The 20,030-nt window shown below is 53.5% G+C and overlaps 1 protein-coding gene across 2 annotated transcripts; it reads right to left on the reverse strand.

Moving 5' to 3' along the window:
• Positions 1,416-16,542, reverse strand: TAS1R2 (taste 1 receptor member 2). Of its 2 annotated transcripts, none has more exons than XM_021093444.1 (6): positions 15,661-16,542; positions 13,666-13,966; positions 7,888-8,661; positions 5,100-5,309; positions 2,836-2,959; positions 1,416-2,375 (listed from the first exon to the last, which is right to left on the reverse strand). In XM_021093444.1, exons 1-6 carry the CDS (start codon positions 15,831-15,833, stop codon positions 1,447-1,449), a joined length of 2,511 nt encoding a protein of 836 aa, XP_020949103.1. In that variant the 5' UTR covers positions 15,834-16,542; the 3' UTR covers positions 1,416-1,446.

Genomic DNA, 20,030 nt, shown 5'->3' on the forward strand with positions numbered 1-20,030 from the left:
AGGACCTGGTCCAGTCCTCCCAGCAGCAGAGATGCTTAAGAAAGTTCCTGCCAGGGTTGGTGCTGGCCAAGCTCTCAGTCACTCCCAGGGGAGTTCTGAGAAGCCACCCTGTCACTGTAGTAACTGAATCTTCAGGGCGCCTGTCCCTCTGCCTGAGTGTGCCAGGTTCTGACGCTCCCTCTCCCTCTTTCCAGCTGGGTGCCCCTGAGCCGGTCATTCAGCCTCTCTGGGCAGCAATTTGGAGGCCTCAGCACTGATGCTCTGGCTCCCCAGTGAGCACCAAAGGCCAGGTTTGATCCCCGGACAGGAAGGTCAGGGCCCTTCTGCTGCTGGAGGCCACCACCGGGGGTGGTTGACATGGGCACCATCATACCCAGCAGGGCGGGCTCTCTCAGGTTTGGCAGTGCTACAGTGGCAGTGCCATGGCAGACGGTGATTCCATAGCACCCCTGAGGTTCAAACACCCCCACAACAACACTCAGAACTTGCTGGTAGAATCTAGTTTCCCATAAAACCCAGTACTGTGAACAGGAGTATAGACCATGGACATTGGGGTACAGAAAGGAAACACAACCTTATTTTGTCCCTGATGGTTCCAGGATGTGTGGATGTGCAGTGGTTGGCATTTACTGAGTACCTACTGTATGCACTCTACACCCATTATCTCTGATCCTTTGATGTTCCCATTTTAGAGACAGGGATGTGGAGGTTCAGGGGCAGGAAAGAATCGGCCCCAAATACACTGCTCGGAAGGGGCAATACTGAGATGGAACCAAAGTCGCCCATGCCACATCTTCATTCTCAGGGGACCTCTGGGAATCAAGAAGAAAACCCATTCGTTTCACCCAAGTGAACTTTATTCATGAGCCCTTATGCACTCAGCCATACTCGGAGACAGCAGAGAAGCTGGAGGTTCGTGCTCTGGGGAAATCTGGGGGGGCGAGCCTCGGACACATGGGCCACTAGTGAATGAGGCTGAGCAGCATTATTTGAGCTCACATCTTCCCATGCCAACCCCAGCCCCGTCCACCCGCATAGCATCCCTTCACCCTGAACAGAAGCGCAGGAGCCAGAACCTGCAGGTACCTATGGTGACCACCAGATGGCGGCTGTAGGCTGCCAAGCTGGACTCTTGTCCTTGGAGGCCCATGGGCCACTTTGGGTTGTTTTTCTAGCATGCGGCGTCTGGCCAGCTAAATAGCTTGAGGGAAAGGAATAAAAGGCAGACGTTTTTAGGCATTCATCACTAGGTTGGGTAAAGACAGCCAAGGATGCAGAGAACCTCAGAGCGACACCAATCAGAGAGCAGGGCGAGGTGGTAATAGCAGTGGCTTCCCTGCATCCATCTGGAGTTGGACCAGCAAGCCCCACTCACCCTCACCCCCCACCCTGGCTTCCATCTCCCAGAGCTGAGGCCCTCGTCCCAGTGGGCAGCTGATAGGAGGGCTAGTCCCTCCTCATGGTGTAGCCCTGGATCACGCTGTTGAAGTAAGCTTGTGTGTTGCGCTCCGGGTAGAAAAGAATCATGTAGCACTTGGGGCCGAAGTAGCCCAGGCTGATGCCCATGAGGTTGAGCACCGTGACCAAGAGGTCCAGGATGGTAACCAGCACCCCCTCGTAGACCGACATGAAGGTGCAGAGGAAGACGGAGGAGGTGAAGTAGAAGGTCATGCAGAAGGTGATGAACTTGGCCTCGTTGTAGTTGGTGGGCAGCTCCTTGCCAACGTAGGCAAAGCCAAAGCCCAGCACGGAGAGGAACAGGTCCAGGCTGGTGTTGATCAGCAGTCCCCGGTGGTAGTTGGGGCTGCAGGACAGGATCATGATGCTGGGGTCATCAGGGTCGGCGCGGGCGGTGGGGTTGGGGGTGGTGGCCAGGATGCCGCTCCCCACAATGACCACCTTGAGCACCGTGATGGATGCCACGAAGACGTAAGGCCCGTGGTAGCGGACCCAGTAGCGGTAGGCGCTCGGGAGGCGGCTGGCCATCTTGAAGATGCAGACGATCTGGAAAGAGCGCACCGTGATACAGGAGATGCAGATGGTGAAGCAGATGGTGAAGAAGGCCTGGCGGCAGAGGCACGTGGAGACGGTGGGCAGCCCTACATACACGGGGGTCACCGTGTAGGCCATCAGCAGCGGCATCAGCATCAGGAAGCACATGGGCCCCCCCGCCGAGCGAACTATGGGCGTCTGCAAGTGCCTCCAGAAGACGATGGCGATGGCCAGGGTGCTGAGGAAGCCCAGGGCAGCCAGCATGGCCACGACGATGGTGGGCGCCTCACGCCATTCGAGGAAGGCCAGGCGCCGCTTGAAGCAGGAGGTGTCATTCTTGTGGGACCACTGGTAACTCAGGCAGGGCTGGCATTCATATTCGTCTGCAAGAGCCCACAGCAAGTCCCGTCCGCTGAAGCCGCCTTGTCAGCCTCCTCCAGGCCTCCTCTGGGCCAGGTCCCAGCGGGAGGGAGAGCTAAGGGCAACCCCTACCGTCATAGCCAGTGCTCACGGAGTCCCTGCCACCCACCGGCTCTTCTGATCCTCACAGCAACCCCATCTCCCAGATGAGGAAACTGAGGCTCACTCGGCCAGGAAAAGTCACCAGGCCAGGAAGTGACCGAGGCCGGATCTGAATGGAGGTTTCCTTGACTCAGAGCCCTAACAACTATAATTCCTTCCTCCCAAGCCCTCACCTGCTGGTGGGAAAGACATGGTCCCTGGCCTTTGGACACTTACGTCCCCTGGGGAAGACCCCAGAGATGCTGCCCAAGGTGAAGGGCACAGGAGACGCTCCCAGGGCAGGGCAGGGGCAGGGCAAGCATGTGGGTCTGTGAATTGTACCTGCAGTTCGGTTGAGGAAGGTGCCAGGGAGACAGTCAATGCACTCAAAGCAGCAGGGGTGGGTGCCCACTGGCTTCTTCTTTTGCCCAGGCTGGCAGTCTTTGGAACATGTAGACACAGGGACCTGGAGGGAGGAGGGCAAAAGACCCTGAGTCCTCATTCCCACACTCTGGGGGCCTCCCTTCCCTCCCCAGCTCATCCCAGCAGGATGCTCGGGGGAGGGAAACTGGCCCCTCTCTAGGAGGGAGCGTGGTGCTGGGATGGTCCCTAGAACTGGACTCAGGACTTCCTGTCATGGCTCAGCAGTAACGAACCCGCCTAGTAACCATGAGGATGCAGGTGCGATCTCTGGCCTCGATCAGTGGGTTAAGGATCCGGCGTTGCCATGAACTGCCGTGTAGGTCACAGACGTGACTTGGATCTAGAGTTGCTGTGGCTGCCGTGTGCAGCTCCGATGTGCCCCCTAGCCTAGGAACGTCCATATGCCGTGGGTGCGGCCCTAAAAATAAATAAATAATAAGAATGAAAATGAAAATGAAAAAAAAAGACTTGAATACACATTTCTCCCAAGAAGATACACAAATGGTTAATAAGATCATAAGAAGATGCCCAATATCAGACATGATTAGGAAAGAACACATCTCAACCCCAATGAGAGACCACTTCACTCGCATTTGGATGGCGACTATCAAACAGCCAGAAAATAACAGGTGTTGGTGAGGATATCGAGAAACTGCAACAGCGGATTTTGGTGCACTGCTGGGAATGTAAACTGGTACAGCCACCGTGGAAACATGGCAGTTCCTCAAAAAGCTAAAAATAGAATTACTATATAATCCAGTGATTACATTTCTGGATATACCCTCAAAGAAACGTAAGCAGAGTCTTGAAGAGATATTTGTACGCTCTTGTTCATAACAGTATTAATTCGCAATAGCTAAAATGTGGAAACAAACCAAGGGTTCATTTATGGATGAATGGAGAAGCAAATGTGAGATATACATGCAATGGAATATTATTCAGTCTTAAAAAGGAAGGAGGAGCTCCCATCGTGGTGCAGTGTTAGCGAACCTGACTAGCATCCATGAAGATGCCGGTTCGATCCCTGGTCTCACTCAGTGGGTTAAGGATCTGGCATTGCTGTGAGCTGTGGTGTAGGTGGCAGATGTGGCTCAGATCCCACGATGCTGTGGCTGTGGTGTAGGCTGACAGCTATAGCTCCAATTCGACCCCTAGCCAGGGAACTTCTATATGCCACAGATGAGGCTCTAAAAAGCAAAAAGAAAAAGAAAAAAAAGAAAGATGTCAATTCACTCACATTCACTACTTGCAGCAGAGTTAAGTTTACTCTTCTAGTCTCTGTCATGACACAAACCACATGGAACTTGATCATTCTCAAATATGTGGGTCCAGAGTTCCCTAGTGGCTCAGCAGGTTAAGGATCCAACCTTGTTACTGCAGCAGCTCTGGTCGCTGCTGTGGCTCAGGTTTGATCCCTGGCCCAGAAACTTCTGAATGCTGCAGCCCCAAGCAAGAAAAAAAAAAAAAAAAAAAAGATAGACTACGTGAGTTCAACAACCGCAGTGTGGAAAAAGGATTGGCCACAATCACCATTCTTCCCAAGGACCCATTGTCAAACTGGAGCTTCTTGCCCCCCCATCTTATGAATCTGCTAGAATAGAGGTTCTGGTCTCCAAAGGGGGAAACTCCCATCAGCAGACATGACAGGGTTCTGTGGTTACCACCTGGTCATTGAGGGGGTCTCAGGCCAGCGAACAAGAAGGTCTAGAAAGGAGTTCCCATCGTGGAGCAGTGGTTAACAAATCCGACTAGGAACCATGAGGTTGCGGGTTCGATCCCTGCCCTTGCTCAGTGGGTTAACGATCCGGCGTTGCCGTGAGCTGTGGTGTAGGTTGCAGACTCGACTCGGATCCCGCATTGCTGTGGCTCTGGCGTAGGCCGGCGGCTACAGCTCTGATTCAACCCCTAGCCTGGGAACCTCCATATGCCGCGGGAGCGGCCCAGGAAATAGCAAAAAAGACCGGGGAAAAAAAAAGGTCAAGAAAGGAAAGGTGAGTGCCATGGGCTGCCTGCCATCCTGGGAGATGAACGGTTCTCCATCAGGGACCCCAGGCAGCACCCCCACAAACAGATACCCAGCCGGCGCCCCATCAGGAATCCCAGATCAAAAGGCCCTTGCCATCCCAGCATGAGCCCTGACTCCCGGCCTCCAGGCCCAGCCCCCCACCCCTCAGAGAGCTGACCGTGTTGTTGGGGGTGTGCCAGGAGATGTCTCGGATGCACTTCAGCTTCCGCTTCAATGGGTAGTAGGAGGCGACACTCTGGAAAGGGTTCTGCTTCAGGTCCCACAGCCACTGGATGACCTCCAGTTGTATGGACATGTCCCCCTGCTGGTTGAAGGAGATCTGGTGGCCCAGAAGGGTGAAGTTGACCTTCCGAATCTCTGGAAGCAGCTGGAGGGGGCAGAGGGAAGGGAAGTGGAGCTGGCATCAGAGCATGGTCCTGAGAGACAGGCTACTAGCCTATGGGCCTTGATTACCATGTCTGTAAAATGCGGCCAAACTTTGAAAATGTATCAGTTTGGAGGCAGTGGCCGAAAGCTCTTGCTTTAGAGCCAGAGAGATGTGGGTTTAGGCATCAGCGCTACCCCCTGCTGGGAGGCCTTGGACCTGTCACCTAACCTCTATAAACCCCAGATTCCTCTTTTGCAAGTTGGGAGCAACAGAAGCCTGATCTTCTGGGCTCTGATGCAGTAAAGGAGTCCATCTATGTCAGCGGCTCAGCACAGTGCCTGGTAAACAGCCAGCACTCACCTCCCACTGAAGCATCCTTCTGGGACTCAATCCCTGGGGCCCTGTTCCATCCCACACTTTAGAGCCAACTCTCTTTTTTTTACTCTCTTCCCACCTCATTCCCTATCATTCTGACTATATGGAAGCCGGTGTGAACTAGAACATGCTTTGGACTGGACGTCATTTGGCCTGAATTCCAGTCCTAGCTCTGTCCTCGATGTGCTGTGTGACTTTGGGCTAGTCACTGAACCTCTCTGGGCTGATCCACAAAGGGCTTCCAGCTTAGAGATCCCATCAGTCAGGCTCCTAGAGCATGCCTCCATAAATGAGAGCATCTATTGAACTCCACCTTGGGGGCTCACCTCACCTCAAGAACTGACAGATGAATAGCCAAGAGAGCTGATCCCCAGCCTTCTCCCTGCCCTGCCAGGAGAGGGAGGTCCTGGTTCTAGAAGCCTTTTGGATATGCACAGCTTGGTGGGTCTGAGACCAATGGTCCTGGGAGCTGAGAGGAGGGAGCCTCCACCCCAGAGGTCGCCTGAGGATAGGGATCAGGATGGTGGTGCCCCCTGGCGAGCTGGTGCTGGGGTCTACGTGATCCCCCTGCAGTCACCTGGCCAAACTGGGCTGAGCAACCTGGGATTCCAGGGGTTCAAGGTATGGAGCCAGAAAGCATTTTCCCTACGACTCTCCTGAGGGAGTGTGGCCTATAACTGGTAGGTGTCTGGACCTCTCCCGGCTCCCTTTACGGATCTGAGCCTTGGCTCCCCTTCCTCATGTAGCCCCACCCCCACCTCCAGCAGTGGCTCTGTCCCCAAGCCCCATCCTCCTCTCTCAGGCCAGACCCTGGGGTCAGAAATGGAGGCAGAGATGCTCAGCCTCCACTCTGCACCAGGAATGCGCATACATCACAGTCCATCCTCGCGGCAACTCAGCAGCATACGTGTTATTCCTTCTATTTAATAGATGAGAACACTGAGGCTCAGAGAGATTAAATAACTGGCCCAAAGTTGCACAGCTAATGGTGGCAGAACTCAAACCCATGTCTGTCTGATTCCAAAGCTCTGCTCCGTTCACCACCACCTGCCTCCTAAGAGGTGGGCTGTATGGGAGATGCCTAAAGGAGGCAAGGGGAGGATAAAGACAGGATACTGAGCCATAGAGGGGGCAGCTGCCTCCAAACTCTGAAAAAAAAAACAGTGAACTGTTTAAGCAGAGCTGCCTGGCAGCAGGTAGAAAATGTACATCTCTGTCGTATGTCCCCTCTGCTCCTCCAGATCATCAGTAAAGTCTTCTCCACCTTCCAAAGGCTTCATGGTAGAGTGTGTGTGTGTGTGTGTGTGTGTGTGTGTGTGTGTGTGTGTGTGTGTAAACCAGGAAATGCAGGAGTTCCCTAGTGGCCTAATGGTTAAGGATCTGGTGTTGTCACTGCTATAACTCAGGTCACTGCTGTGGCTCAGGTTCGATCCTTGGCCCAGGAACTTCCACATGATGGTGAGACAAACAAACAAACAAACAACAACAAAAACAAAAACAACAGGAAAACGCAGATTCAAATTTCAGGTCTGAGTTAAAGTGATGCAGAACTGGGGCAGGGAGAAGATCCATAAATCTGAGAGCTGATGGGAGCACACAGGCCCATCCCAGGGCCTCCATGCTGAGAACTGGGACTCCCACTGCCTGCGGGGCTTCTTTCCAGGGAATTTCAGCCAAACTTCCAAGGACAGGCGCTCTTGAATGCTGATGATTAAACTGTTTATTTATTTACTTTTTGTTTTAGGGCCGCAACCACAGCATAAGAAAGTTCCCAGGCTAGGCGTCGAATCTGAGCTACAGCGGCGGGCCTACACCACAGCCACAGCAACAGGATTGGAACCCAGTCTTCAACCTACAACATAGCTCATGGCAATGCCTGGATCCTTAACTCACTGATCCAGGCCGGGGTTCCAATCCACATCCTCATGGATCCCAGTTGGGTTCAATTGGCTGAGCCATGACAGGAACTCCCTAAACTAATTTTTTTAAAAGGAATTTTGTTTGGTTACCAGGAGGGATTCCTATGTGTCTGGAGGCAGGGCGTGTCCCATGGCCTCCCCAACCTGTTGGCCCAAAACCCACCAAAGGAAGGGGAGGCTAGAGTAAAGGGCTTGGGCCGTCTCCATGGCAACCACAGACTCCGCGCCTGCGCCTGCGCCTGCGCCTGCTCGGAGGGGCCATGTTTCCATGCGCGGGGCCTCACCTGCCAAGGGTACACCACCTCCTTGCGGCAGCTGATCTGGTTGCAACCCAGGAGGTTGTGGAGCGCGTGGGCCACCGCGTAGACCGCGGAGTACACGCTGAAGACCGTGCGCTCACCCGAGAGCGTGAGCATGGTGTTGAAGGACTCGGTGGTGTTCATGCAGGAGTCACATTCCTGGTTGCAGGTGGCCCCCTGGCTGCTCCTGTTGAGCGCGGGCCGCACACCCTGAGAGCGGCGCACGCGGAACTCGCTGAAGCCCGGGACAGACACAGCCTGGGTGGCGATGCCCAGGAAGGTGCCCGTGCGCTGCAGCTCGGTGACATTGTGCAGGACGAGGTCGATGGCCCAGGACTCGGACGCGATCCACACGGCGCCGGTGAAGTTCTGGCGCAGCACCTCGCGGAAGAAGTTGTATAGGGACAGGTCTGGGGAGAACACGACCACCACGCGCGCGGTGCTCCGCCGCAGCTTGCCCACGACCGCCTCCAGGTGCTCGCGCTCCAGCTGCGTCATATTCCGGTTGGGCTGCGTCATGGGCAGGGTCTCCTGGAAGGCGATGCAGATGTCATGGTGCGCCAGGCGTTGGCTGAGCAGCCGGCTGTTGTCGCGGCCATAATCGTCGCTGCTCATCAGCACGATGATCCAGTTCCAGCGGAAGTACAGCATTAGCTGCACCATGGCCTCGATCTGGTGATCTGCACCTGGCACCGTGCGCAGCACCCCTGGGAAATGCAGCTTGTCGCTGAGGTCCTCACTGATGGCACTGTAGCTGATCTGCCAGAGGGGATTAGCAAGAGCCTCATGGACATTAGCAAGAGCCTCAGCGCCCTCCGCCCTACTCAGGGCAGTTCCACTTGCTCTCCTCACCCCGGTGGCATCTGGGGAGCCCATAGTGCCAGTGGTTTGTGGTCATCACCATGATGACAATGAATTAGAACCTGCTATGTGCTGGACCCCGAACTAGGGGGTTACGCTGTCATCATCATGGTCACTGTGGTCTCTCTGTGTCTCTTTTTTTTCTTTTTACAGCTGCGCCCACAGCATATGGAAGCTCCCGGGGACAGGGGCGGAATCGGAACTGAAGCTGAGGCCCAGACCACAGCCATAGCAACACCAGATCCCAGGCGAATTTGCGAGCTCTGCTGCAGCTTGCAGCAACGCCAGATCCTTAACCCACTGAGCGACGCCAGGGATTAAACCTGCATCCTCACGGAGACGACGCCAGGTTCTTAACCCACTGAGCCACAATGGGAACTCCCGATGGTCATTATGGTAGTAACATTTCGCAAGAATCTATCACGTGCCAGGCCCTGGGTTAGGCGCTTTACATTAGCATCGTCAGGATTCTCCTTGTCGTAACACGTACCAAGCACCTACTGTGCGCCAAGCCGCAGGCTAGGTGATGTCCATCATTATCATTCTCATGATCTAGTAGCACTGATTGGGTGCCTCCTGCGTATCCCTGCGCAGGGTCCTTTCCTTCTCACCATCATCCTCACATTAGTCACATTTCCTGCCTCAGCCTCTGGGATGGCACCGTCTCTGTTTCCTTCCCCACCCGCTGGTTGCTCCATCTCCTTCCCTCTTCTCTGATCTCTTGACCTTGGAGCACCCTGGGGCTCAGCCTTCAGGCCTTGTTTCTTCTCTATCTGCTCTCCCCCTCCCTTGGTGATCCCATTCAGGATCCTGGCTTTTTTTTTTTTTTTTTTTTTTTTTAGGGCTACACCCTTGGCATATGGAAGTTCCCAGGCTAGGGGTCCAATTGGAGCTATAGTTGCCAGCCTACACCACAGCCATGCAAGATCTGAGCCACATCTGCGAACCTGCATCACAGTTCACAGCAAGGCTAAACCCACTGAGCGGAGGCCAGGGATCAAAGCTGCAACTTCATTGTTCCTAGTTGGATTCGTTTCCACTGCACCACAAAGGGAACTCCCAAGCTCCTGGCTTTATTTATTTATTTATTTATTTATTTATTTTGTCTTTTGTCTTTTTAGGGCAGCACCCACAGCATATGGAGGTTCCCAATCAGAGCTATAGCTGCCGGCCTACACCAGAGCCACAGCAATGCCAGATCCAAGCCATGTGTGGGACCTACACCACAGCTCGTGGCAATGCCGGATCCTCAACCCACTGAGCGAGACCAGGGATTGAACCTGCAACCTCATGGTTCCTAGTCAGATTCGTTTCCACTGTGCCATGACGGGAACTCCCAGGCTCCTGATTTAAATTCCACTTCCTGCCAACAATCCCAGGAGCCCTGGCCTGGACCTTTCTGTTAAACTTCTGACTCCTATTTGCAACTGCCTACCTGACATCTCTAACTTAACGCAGGCAAAACTGAACTCCTGTCTCCCCTGAACCTGCTTCACCCACAATCTCCTCCATCTTCATTGATAGTGACTCTGTCCTTCCAGTTGCTCAGGCCAAAAACTGTAGGCCTCCTTGGTTCATCTCCCCCAAATGTGCCACACTCAATCCATTAGCAAATCCCATTGGATCTACCTTCAAAATGTGTCTCTCCCGTGTCTATACCACCTGCCCAAGCCATCCTAGTCCAGCCACCATTATTCCCGTTGTAAGTTGCCACCATATCCTCTTCCCCTCCCTTCTACAATCTGTACTTAAGGGGGCCTCCAGGGCGACCCTGCTCACATACACCAGTCACATCACTTCTCTGCTTAAAACACCCCAACGGAAAAGGGAACCCTCTTACACTATTGGTGGGAATGTGAATCAGTGCAGCCACGATGAAGAACCCTATGAAAGTTCCTCAAAAAACCGAAAGTAGAGTTGCCATGTGATCCGGCAATCTCACTGCTGGACAAAATATACCCAGACAAAACTATAATTCAAAAAGAAATATGCACCCCTGTGTTCATAGCAGCATTATGCACAATAGCTAAGACGTGGAAACCACCTAAATGTCCACTGACAGAGGAATGGATAAAGAAGACGTGGTACTATATACAATAGAATACCACTCAGCCCTAAAAAAGGAATGAAATAATGCCATTTGCTGCAATGTAGATGGACCTAGAGATGATCATACTGAGTGAAGTAAGTCAGAAAGAGAAAGAAAAATACTCTATGATATCATTTCTGGGTGAAATCTAAAATATAACACAAAGGAACATATCTACAAACAGAAACAGATGCATAGTCATAGAGAACAGACCTGTGGTTGCCAAGGAGGAGGGGGAGAGGGGAGGGATGGATTGAGAGTTTAGGATTAGCAGATGCAAACTATTATATATAGAATGGATAGGAAATGAATCTGACTAGTATCCATGAGGACGCAGGTTTGGTCCCTGGCCTCACTTGGTGGGTTAAGGACCTGGCATTGCCGTGAGCTGTGGTATAGGTCACAGAGGCAGCTTGGATCTGGCGTTGCTGTGGCTGTGGTGTAGGACAGTGGCTACAGCTCCAAATCTACCCCTAGCCTGGGAACCTCCATATGTCACAGCTGCGGCCCTAAAAAAAAAAAGAATGGATAAATGGATAGATCCTATTGTACAGCATAGGAAACTATACTCAATATCCTGTGATAAATCATCATGGAAGAGAATATGAAAAAGAATATACACATATATGTGTATAACTGGATCACTTTGCTGTACAGCAGAAATCAACACAACATTGTAAATCAACTGTACTTCAATAACATAAAATCTTCTTTTTTTTTTTTTTTTTGTCTTTTTGCCTTTTCTAGGGCCGCTTCCGAGGCATATGGAGGTTCCCAGGCTAGGGGTCTAATCGGAGCTGTAGCCATGGGTCTACACCAGAGCCACAGCAATGCAGGATCCGAGCTGTGTCTGCAGACTACACCACAGCTCACAGCAACGCCGGATCCTTAACCCACTGAGCAAGGCTAGGGATTGAACCCGCAACCTCATGGTTCCTAGTTGGATTCATTAACCACTGCGCCACGATGGGAACTCTCAATAACATAAAATCTTAAAAAGCCCTCCCACAGCTGCTAATATCACGCAGGAAAAGTCAGAGTCCGTCAGTGGTCCTTAAGGGGCTCCATCACTGGCGCCAGCCCTCACCACTCTGATTTCATGTGCTCCTTCTCTCCCACTAGTCCCGATTCCGCTCAACCAGTTCCACCAACAGTCAGGCACCTCCCGGCCTCGGCATTTGCTGATGCCTCGTCCTGCATCCTCCTCTCCTAGATGCCCACAGAGCTCCCTCCCTCCTGCACCCTCCTCAAGTCTCTGCCCCATCTCCTGGTACCCACTCCTCCTGCCCCATGGGCTCCACTTCCCTGCACCTGCTGGGCTTTCCTCCATCACCTTCTTTCTCTCATTCATTCTATATCACATACTTTTTTACATGGATCATCTGTCTGGCCTCACTAGAAGATAGGCTATATGAGGGCGGATTTCTGTTTTACCTGCTGAATCTTCCGCACCAACAACTGTGCCTGACATAGTTGGTGCTCAATAAATGTTTGTTAAAGGAATGAAAGAATGAGCTCAGTCCTGGACTAGACACTTCACAGAAGAATATTAACACTTAGGGAGTTCTCTAGTAGCACAGGGTTAAGGATCTGGCATTGTTACTGCAGTGGCTTGAGTTACTGCTGTGACTCAGGTTCAATCCCTGGCCTGGGAAATTCCACATGTCACTGGCTCGGGCACAAAAAAACATATATATATGTGTGTGTGTATATATATATAATGTACACATACATTTATTGAGCACCTATTACAAGTTAGATCCTTGGTGCCTGATATAATAAATAACAGCAAAATTTACAGTATTTGTAATTACCTGTAGTTACAAAGACTAGTGCACCAGGTCTTGTGCTAGCTGCTCTTTAATGAACAGATGTTTATGTTCGTTCCAGCCTATCCCCTTTCAATCATGATGATGATAATAGAATAGCAGCAGAGGAGTTCCTGTCATGGCGCAGTGATTAACGAATCTGACTAGAAACCATGAGGTTGTGGGTTCGGTCCCTGGCCTCGCTCAGTGGGTTAAGGATCCGGTATTGCCGTGAGCTTGGTGTAGGTCGCAGACGCGGCTCAGATCCGGCGTTGCTGTGGCTCTGGCGTAGGCTGGCGGCTACAGCTCCCATTCGACCCCTAGCCCGGGAACCTCCACATGCTGTGAGAGCGGCCCTAGAAAAGGCAAAAAAAGAAAAAAAATAAAAGAAATAAAATATTTCCAAAGAAAGAAAGAAAGAAAGAAAGAAAGAAAGAAAGAAAGAAAGAAAGAAAGAAAGAAAGAAAGAAAGAAAGAAAAGCATCTTGAAAAAAAAAAGAATAGCAGTAGAAATACTATAGCACTTTTCTGAGGACTAGCTGTGGGGCAGATGCTGTGCTGGGCAACTATACAGGATAATACTGAGTGCTTTCTGTGTTTTCATTCTCACGCAAGATACATTCCCAGAACAGTGACATTACTGACTAGCTACTTTGCGCTACAAACTCTTACGTTGATTGAACACTTTAATCTTCAGGCAGTTCAAGGATGGACCTCTTATCATTCCATTTTAGAGATGGGAAAACCGAGGCTCGGGAGAGTGAAGAGATGGGCTCGAGGTCTCGCCATGGCAAGATGCACACCCAAGTCTGCCTCCAAAGCCTGAGCACGTAACCGATAGGTTGGCTGGCTTGGCAGGACGAGGGTGGATGCTCTGACCTTGCTTCAGCTCCTCCATCCACCCCACTCCAGGACTGGTGGATGTGGTGAGCCCTCTGGACGAGCACTTGGCTGCCCCCCTCCCCAGCTCCTTTTCCCAGGGCCCCAGGGTGGAGGGATGCTCACCTGGGGAAGGAGGAAGAGGGAGAGGAAGTGGGCCACGGTCATGGTGGCCTCGGAGTTGTCAGGACCAATGACGGCCACCACGCGGGGCAGGTAGTGGCTGTAGTCGTCCTGGATGGGCAAGAAGTAGTCGTCCTGTGACAGGAAGTAGAGCACGGGCTGGACGTTGTTGGACATGTAGCAGGTGTCCACCATCTCGTAGCCCAGCAGCACGCCCGGCAGCAGGCGGCTGTCATTGTTGATCTCCTCCACTGCAAAGCGCATGGCCTGCATGAGGTTGTAGCCCAGCATCTTCGTCTCGTACCTGGTGGGGCCGCAGGGGCAGGGCGGGGGGAGAGCGGAGGTGGAGTGAGCACCGGGTCCAGAGTGCGGAGGGGCAGTGAGGCGGGAAGACAGCTTGTCCCTCCAGCCTGCGATAGCAAAGCCAAGGCTTCACCCAAGAACCACTCCAGAAGCTTCTGGCATCTTTACCACATCGTTTTCACACCATCACAGCTCTAAGATCACCATCATGCCCATGGCCACCTCTGGTGCTCTGATCTCCGTGACCGCCATCTGTCACTACCACTGCCACCAGGGGTTCCATCCCTATGATCTGTCACCATCCCATCTGTCACCCCTATCATCACTCCCATCACCCTATAGGTGTCCACCAGTGTGACCCCATAACCTCCATCACCACTCCTGCCACTGTGACCATCAGCGCCTGCTGTTTCTATGCCTGATGGCACCACCAAGGCCATCGCGGTCACCCCATGTCTGTAGCCATCGTCATCAATACCACTACCATCATCAGCACCCTCATCACCACACCACCATCCCTGCTGTCACCACCACCACCATTACCGATATCACTACCACCACCAGCACCACCACCACCATCATGACTATCACCGCTGTCACCACCACCATTACCAATATCACTACCACCACCACCTCCACCTCCACTATCACCACCATCAGTACCAGCACCAGCACCACTTAGCACCACCACCACCACCTCCACTATCACCACAGTCAGTACATATCACCACCATCACCATATCACCACCATTCCCAATAGCACTACCACCACCACCTTCACCGTCACTACCATTACCACCAGCACTACCTCCGTCACTATCGCATGACCACCACCACCATCACCATCTTCACTGTCATCAGTATGACTGCTATCAACACGAGCAGCATCACCACGATCACTCTATCACCATCACGTCACTGGACTCTCCACCATCACCACAAGCATCAAAATATCCAACGTCATGCTTAGCACCATCCCTGGCACCATCGCCCTCTCCATTCTCAGGCCAGCATGTAATCTTCCCCAACATCATATAAAGGGTGTGTTTCTCAGAGTCAGACTTTAATCACCTTTGCACTCTTCCTCCTCTCCCCCTCTTTCCCAGATTTTTATAATCCCAGGCTGGCTCCAGCATCCTGGCCTCCAGGCTTGCACGCAGGTGGCCCACTCTATCTCTGAAAGATGCTGCCCCCCTAAGGGGCTCACAAGGAAGAGGGTACAGGAGGAAACCCCTCCCGTCCTGAAAACACCCCTGCCCACCCAACCACAGCCCTGGGAAAATGCAAACCCTCCCTCAGTCTGAGAACCTGCTACAGAAAAATCACAGACTGTCCCTCAAAGGGATTACACCTGAGCCCTGGCATGGACCCATTGGGAGTTCCGCCACTGCCAGAGCAAGTCGGGGTGGTTTTGATGTATTCTAAGACCTCTCTAGGCTCAGACATCCTATGACTCTTTATTAAGAGATGTGACATTGGAAAAACCGGGTCTCCAAGTTTCAGAACGCAATTGCAAGAGTTTGATAACACGGACTCTGTGGGGTCTCCCTGGGAGCCAGTGGGGCACATCCAAGATGGGGGTTTGGTGAATGAGGAGAAGCTTTCTGACCCTTTGGTCCTGACCTGGGACCACAGGACCAGCCCGCCTCCCACCCCACCTCCACCGCCACTTCCAGCCTCACACTGGAGACTCACTCCTTGCACTTGGGCACCTGCAGGAAGTTGAGATGGACGATGCCCTTCATGTTGGCATGGAGGGTGAAGAGGCCACCCAGGAGGTAATCCCCAGGCAGGTAGAACTCCGAGTTCTCAGCCAGGGCCCGCAGCAGGAAGAGCAGGGAGCAGATCACCCTACCCTGGGGTCCCATGGCTGGCAAGTGGGGGTCCCAGAGATGACTCTGCCTTCCCGGAGGGTTGGCAATCTAAGGCCAGGGGATTTGCACAGATATTTACATACCGGTCCTGTCGCTGTCCACAGGGCGGAAAAGCACCTGGGGCGGTAGAGAGGTTTGAGGGCTCTGGGGAAAGGGGAGGAGGCTGGAATTAGGAGGATCCCTTCGGCGGGGACGGCAGGACCTGGGTGGTCTGGCAGAACCTCATTTGGCCATAGCGAGAGTAGCCCAGCTAACATAGAGAATGGCTCACAGCTTCTGCCACTTGGATGAGGTCAGGTCACATCCTCTTGAGGTTTCAAACACTTGGGCATAAAGGACATAGGTACCCCCATGGGAGGGATAGACGTGGGGGGACAAATGGAGCCCACATCTCAGAGCCTGACCCAGCTGGGTCTGGCACGTGGCATTGTCCTTGGCCCCTGACCTGCAGCAGATGTTCCAAATCAGCAGCCACCGATCCTAAGAACCAGGCAACGCGCTGTGTGCGTGTCATTCACCGTCTCATTTAGAACTTGTGATCACTGGGACTATCACTAACCCCACTTCACAGATGAGGAGACTGAGGCACAGAGAAGTTAAGATAACTCCCCTTCAGTGGCACAACCAGCAAAGCGAGGATTCAAATCACACAGCCAGACTTCAGGACCCAGCCCTTAACCTCCCTATGACAGCACGAGGCGATGGCTTTTGATCCAAGCAGCAAAACAGCAGCAAAGTGGTAAGGAGGTGGAAGGGGGGCCTCTCCCTCTGACAGCTGCCACCTGCCAGCCCAACCATCAGCTCTGCAGAGGGACACCCCCCCCCTGGGTGTCCGCCCCCCCCCAACTCCCGATCCAGCACACAAGGCCGGGGGCTGTTAGCAGAAAATTGAAAATTCCTAACATTGACAGTTTCTACCCCTGATGAGGGGGATACTCTGGCAAATTCGGGACCTGTTTGATTCAGAGACCCTTGTTCACGGAATGCTGGTCCTTTCCAGCCCCAGCAATGTGTGACTCAGGGTCCTGGGTCTGTCACAGGCCCCCTCCCTCACCCCTGACCCTCCCTGGGGCGGAGTCAACCCACAAACGTTTAGAACAACAGGGAGAGGCGTTCCCAGTGTGGCTCAGTGTTAACGAACCCAACTAGGATCGATGAGAACGCAGGTTCGAGCCCTGGCCTCGCTCAGTGGGTCGGGGGACTGGCGTTGCTGTGAGCTATGCTGTAGGTCACAGACATGGCTCAGATCTGGCGTCGCTGTGGGCAGTGGCATAGGCCAGCAGCTGTGGCTCCTATTCGACCCCTCACCTGGGAACTTCCATATGCTGCAGGTGCAGCCCTAAAAAGCAAAAATAAATAAATAAATACATACATACAACAGGGCGAGGCTCCCTGGTGCTGTGGAAAGACACAGGATCTGCTGTGTGATCTTGGGCTTGTTCCTGCACCTCTCTGGGTGTATATAAACCAGTCAGGGGAGAGGGAAACCCAACCCATGGAATGAAAGGGAGAGCCCTGCCAGGGCGTCTGAGGAATGGGTTCTGGGCCTGGCTCTCCTCTCTCCTGGCCTCTGTTTCCTCATCCATACAATGGGGAGGCCGGCTTTGGGCCGCCCTTATCTACCCTCCGTGTCTGCAGGTCAAAAGCTCCAGCGCTGACTCATCCTCTGTCCCCTGGGTTCTTTCCAGACCCCTCCACCTTTTCATCACACCCCAAGCGCAGCCCTCATCACCTCCTCTCTGGCCCTCTTTGTCTGCCTCAAGGTGACAGTTAAGTCCCTGAAAGACAGCTCCGTGTCTATCACTCCCTGACTCTAACACCTCCTAGGGCTCCGCATTGCCGCAGGGTCATGGCTGAGCTCCCATAACCTTGGGGTTCAAGGCCTCCCCAGCCTGGCCCCAATTCACCCACCCTTTCCCCCGGCTCTCTCAGGCATTATGTGCCCAAATGACAGCCATGCTGGCCTCCTTGGACCAGTCCCTGGTGGCATTCTAAGAGCCAGCAAGAATGCAGTCACCTGCCCTATTAGAAACATAGGGAGTCATGAGGCTAATAACTTAATAGGGCATTTTCTAGGGCACGTTATATGCCAGGCATGGGGATGGTAGAGAAAAAGAACGTCTCAGTTGACCAGAGACCCCGCTGTGGGGTGTGGAGGACAAGAGTGACTGAGAACGCTGTGGATCTAGAGGGCACTGACAAGCCCACATGCGGCAGGGCCGGGTGTGGGACACAGCCAGGACACACAAGGGACACGGCTTGCAGCTCGAAGACAGAAACCAAGGCCTCCATGAGGGCAGCACATGCTGGAAGATGCCAGGGCCACCGGGGCCATGCATAGTGTGGTATATTGGGTCAGAGCTAAGAGGGCCTGCAGAGCTCCACAAACCTACCCATTATACAGATGGGGAAACCAAGGCCTGAAGAGGGGCAGTTGCCGAAGGGCCAGCAAACCAGAATTCATGAATTCCCCTTGTGGTTCACCAGTAATAAACTCCACCAGTATCCAGGAGGATGTGCGTTCAACCCCTGACCTCACTCAGTGGGTTAAGGATCCTGCATTGCCATGAGCTGTGGTGTAAGTTGCAGATACGGTCCGGATCCTGTGTTGCCGTGGCTGTGGTGTAGGCTGGCAGCTGCAGCTCTGATTCAACCCCTAGCCTGGGAACCTCCATAAGCCGTAGGTGTGGCCCTAAAAAGACCAAAAAAAAAAAAAAAAAAAAAAAAAAAGGCAGGACTCCAATCTGGTTAAAAACATGTTGGGACAGCTCTGCCCCACGCTGCGCCCACTGGCAAGATGGGTTAAGGATGAAGAAAGGCATGGACCAGCCAAGGGCTCCATGGGGGAGGCAGCGTCTGTGCTACCAAGCACAGGAGGAGGATGGGATAATGAGCACTTGTCATTTCTGTCGTTGATGTGTTTGAAGGGCCCACTACGCACCAGGCACCGGGCTGAGCACTCGCCGGGCTCCCATCCCACTTTATTCTCATCACCTTTTGAGGTGCTGCTCTCCTTTCTCCATGTTTCAGATGAAGAGACTGAGGTTCAGAGCAGGACAGTAACTCATGTGGATTAATGGGGGCTCATGCGACACCAGGGGGCTCCAGTGAGGAAGAATGAGGGGGTCCCTTTAGACAGGGAGAGCTGCTTCGACTGGGCTCAGTCTGGACAAGTGACCTCTCTGAAGACCAAAAGCTGGCGAAGGAGACCTGGATGGAGAGTCAGAAGGCCCAGCTCTGGTCCAGCTCTGCCCCAACTTGATGGCACCCTTGGATAAGTGGTTTCTATTCTCTGGACCTCAGTTTCCCCACCTCTAAAATGGACCCAAAGCTCTTTTAAGATTCTGGCGAAAGCTCCAGACACTAATACACACGCTGACAGATGCAGCCGTGCGCCCAGGCCCAGGATGTCACGAGCTCAGTCTGTGACCCTTGAGATGCCCTGCACCGAATGGTCTCCACGGTCCTCTCTAGGCTTGACATCACCCAAGAAGGACAAGCGGGTGAGGCTGGGACACCGGCTGCCCTGGGGACAAATGCTGGGAACACAAGGCACTGTGGTTTTCCTCCGAGGTTGCACACGCGGCGCAAGCCCCGTGGAGGCCCTGGCCTGACCCAACTGCCACCCTATGGCCCAGCCCAGGGCCTGAGTCCCCATGCTCGCACCTGTGTGGCCACTGGTTGCCAAGGTGATGGAGAACCGTGACTGACTCATGCAAAGTACATGGGGCAGGGGCGAGCCGTGGAAATGGGGGCCCAGGAGAAGCTGCCCGTTTGCCTCCCATCTGCTTCCCTGGGTGCTTATGGAAAGGAACTGGCAGTGTTTGCTTTGGGCTGGGGTGGGGGCTGTCCTTGAACTTTCTTCCTCACCCTGCCATGATGGTTGGAGAGGGGCCGGACCACAGGGAGAGCCCCCAAGAGGGGCCTGAGCCCAGGGACTGCAGGCTCTCCCCCCACCCCAAACCCCCCGTCTCTGCCCCTCTACCATCTGGTACATCATCAGCTTGCTCTCTGCCCCACCCACACCCCCATTCCCCCTCCATCTCTTTCCTGCCAGTATTGCCAGCCTCCTTCAGGACAAAATCGGGCAGTTGAAACCCTAACTCCAATTGGACTGAGAATGGGGCGGGGATGGGCAGGCAGGGCTTCTCCAAGGAGGGTCTGGGAGATGGGTGGCCCCTGAGCCAGCTG

The sequence above is a fragment of the Sus scrofa genome, chromosome 6, assembly GCF_000003025.6.
Source record: "Sus scrofa isolate TJ Tabasco breed Duroc chromosome 6, Sscrofa11.1, whole genome shotgun sequence".
Taxonomy (NCBI): Eukaryota; Metazoa; Chordata; class Mammalia; order Artiodactyla; family Suidae; genus Sus; species Sus scrofa.

Coding starts and splice junctions, on each gene's coding strand:
- TAS1R2 (XM_021093444.1), bottom strand. CDS start 15,833: ATGGGACCCCAGGGTAGGGTGATCTGCTCCCTGCTCTTCCTGCTGCGG. Junction 13,967..15,660: donor CAGGTGCCCAAGTGCAAGGA/GTGAGTCTCCAG, acceptor CGGCCCCACCAG/GTACGAGACGAAGATGCTGG. Junction 8,662..13,665: donor CCCTCTTCCTCCTTCCCCAG/GTGAGCATCCCT, acceptor CCCCTCTGGCAG/ATCAGCTACAGTGCCATCAG.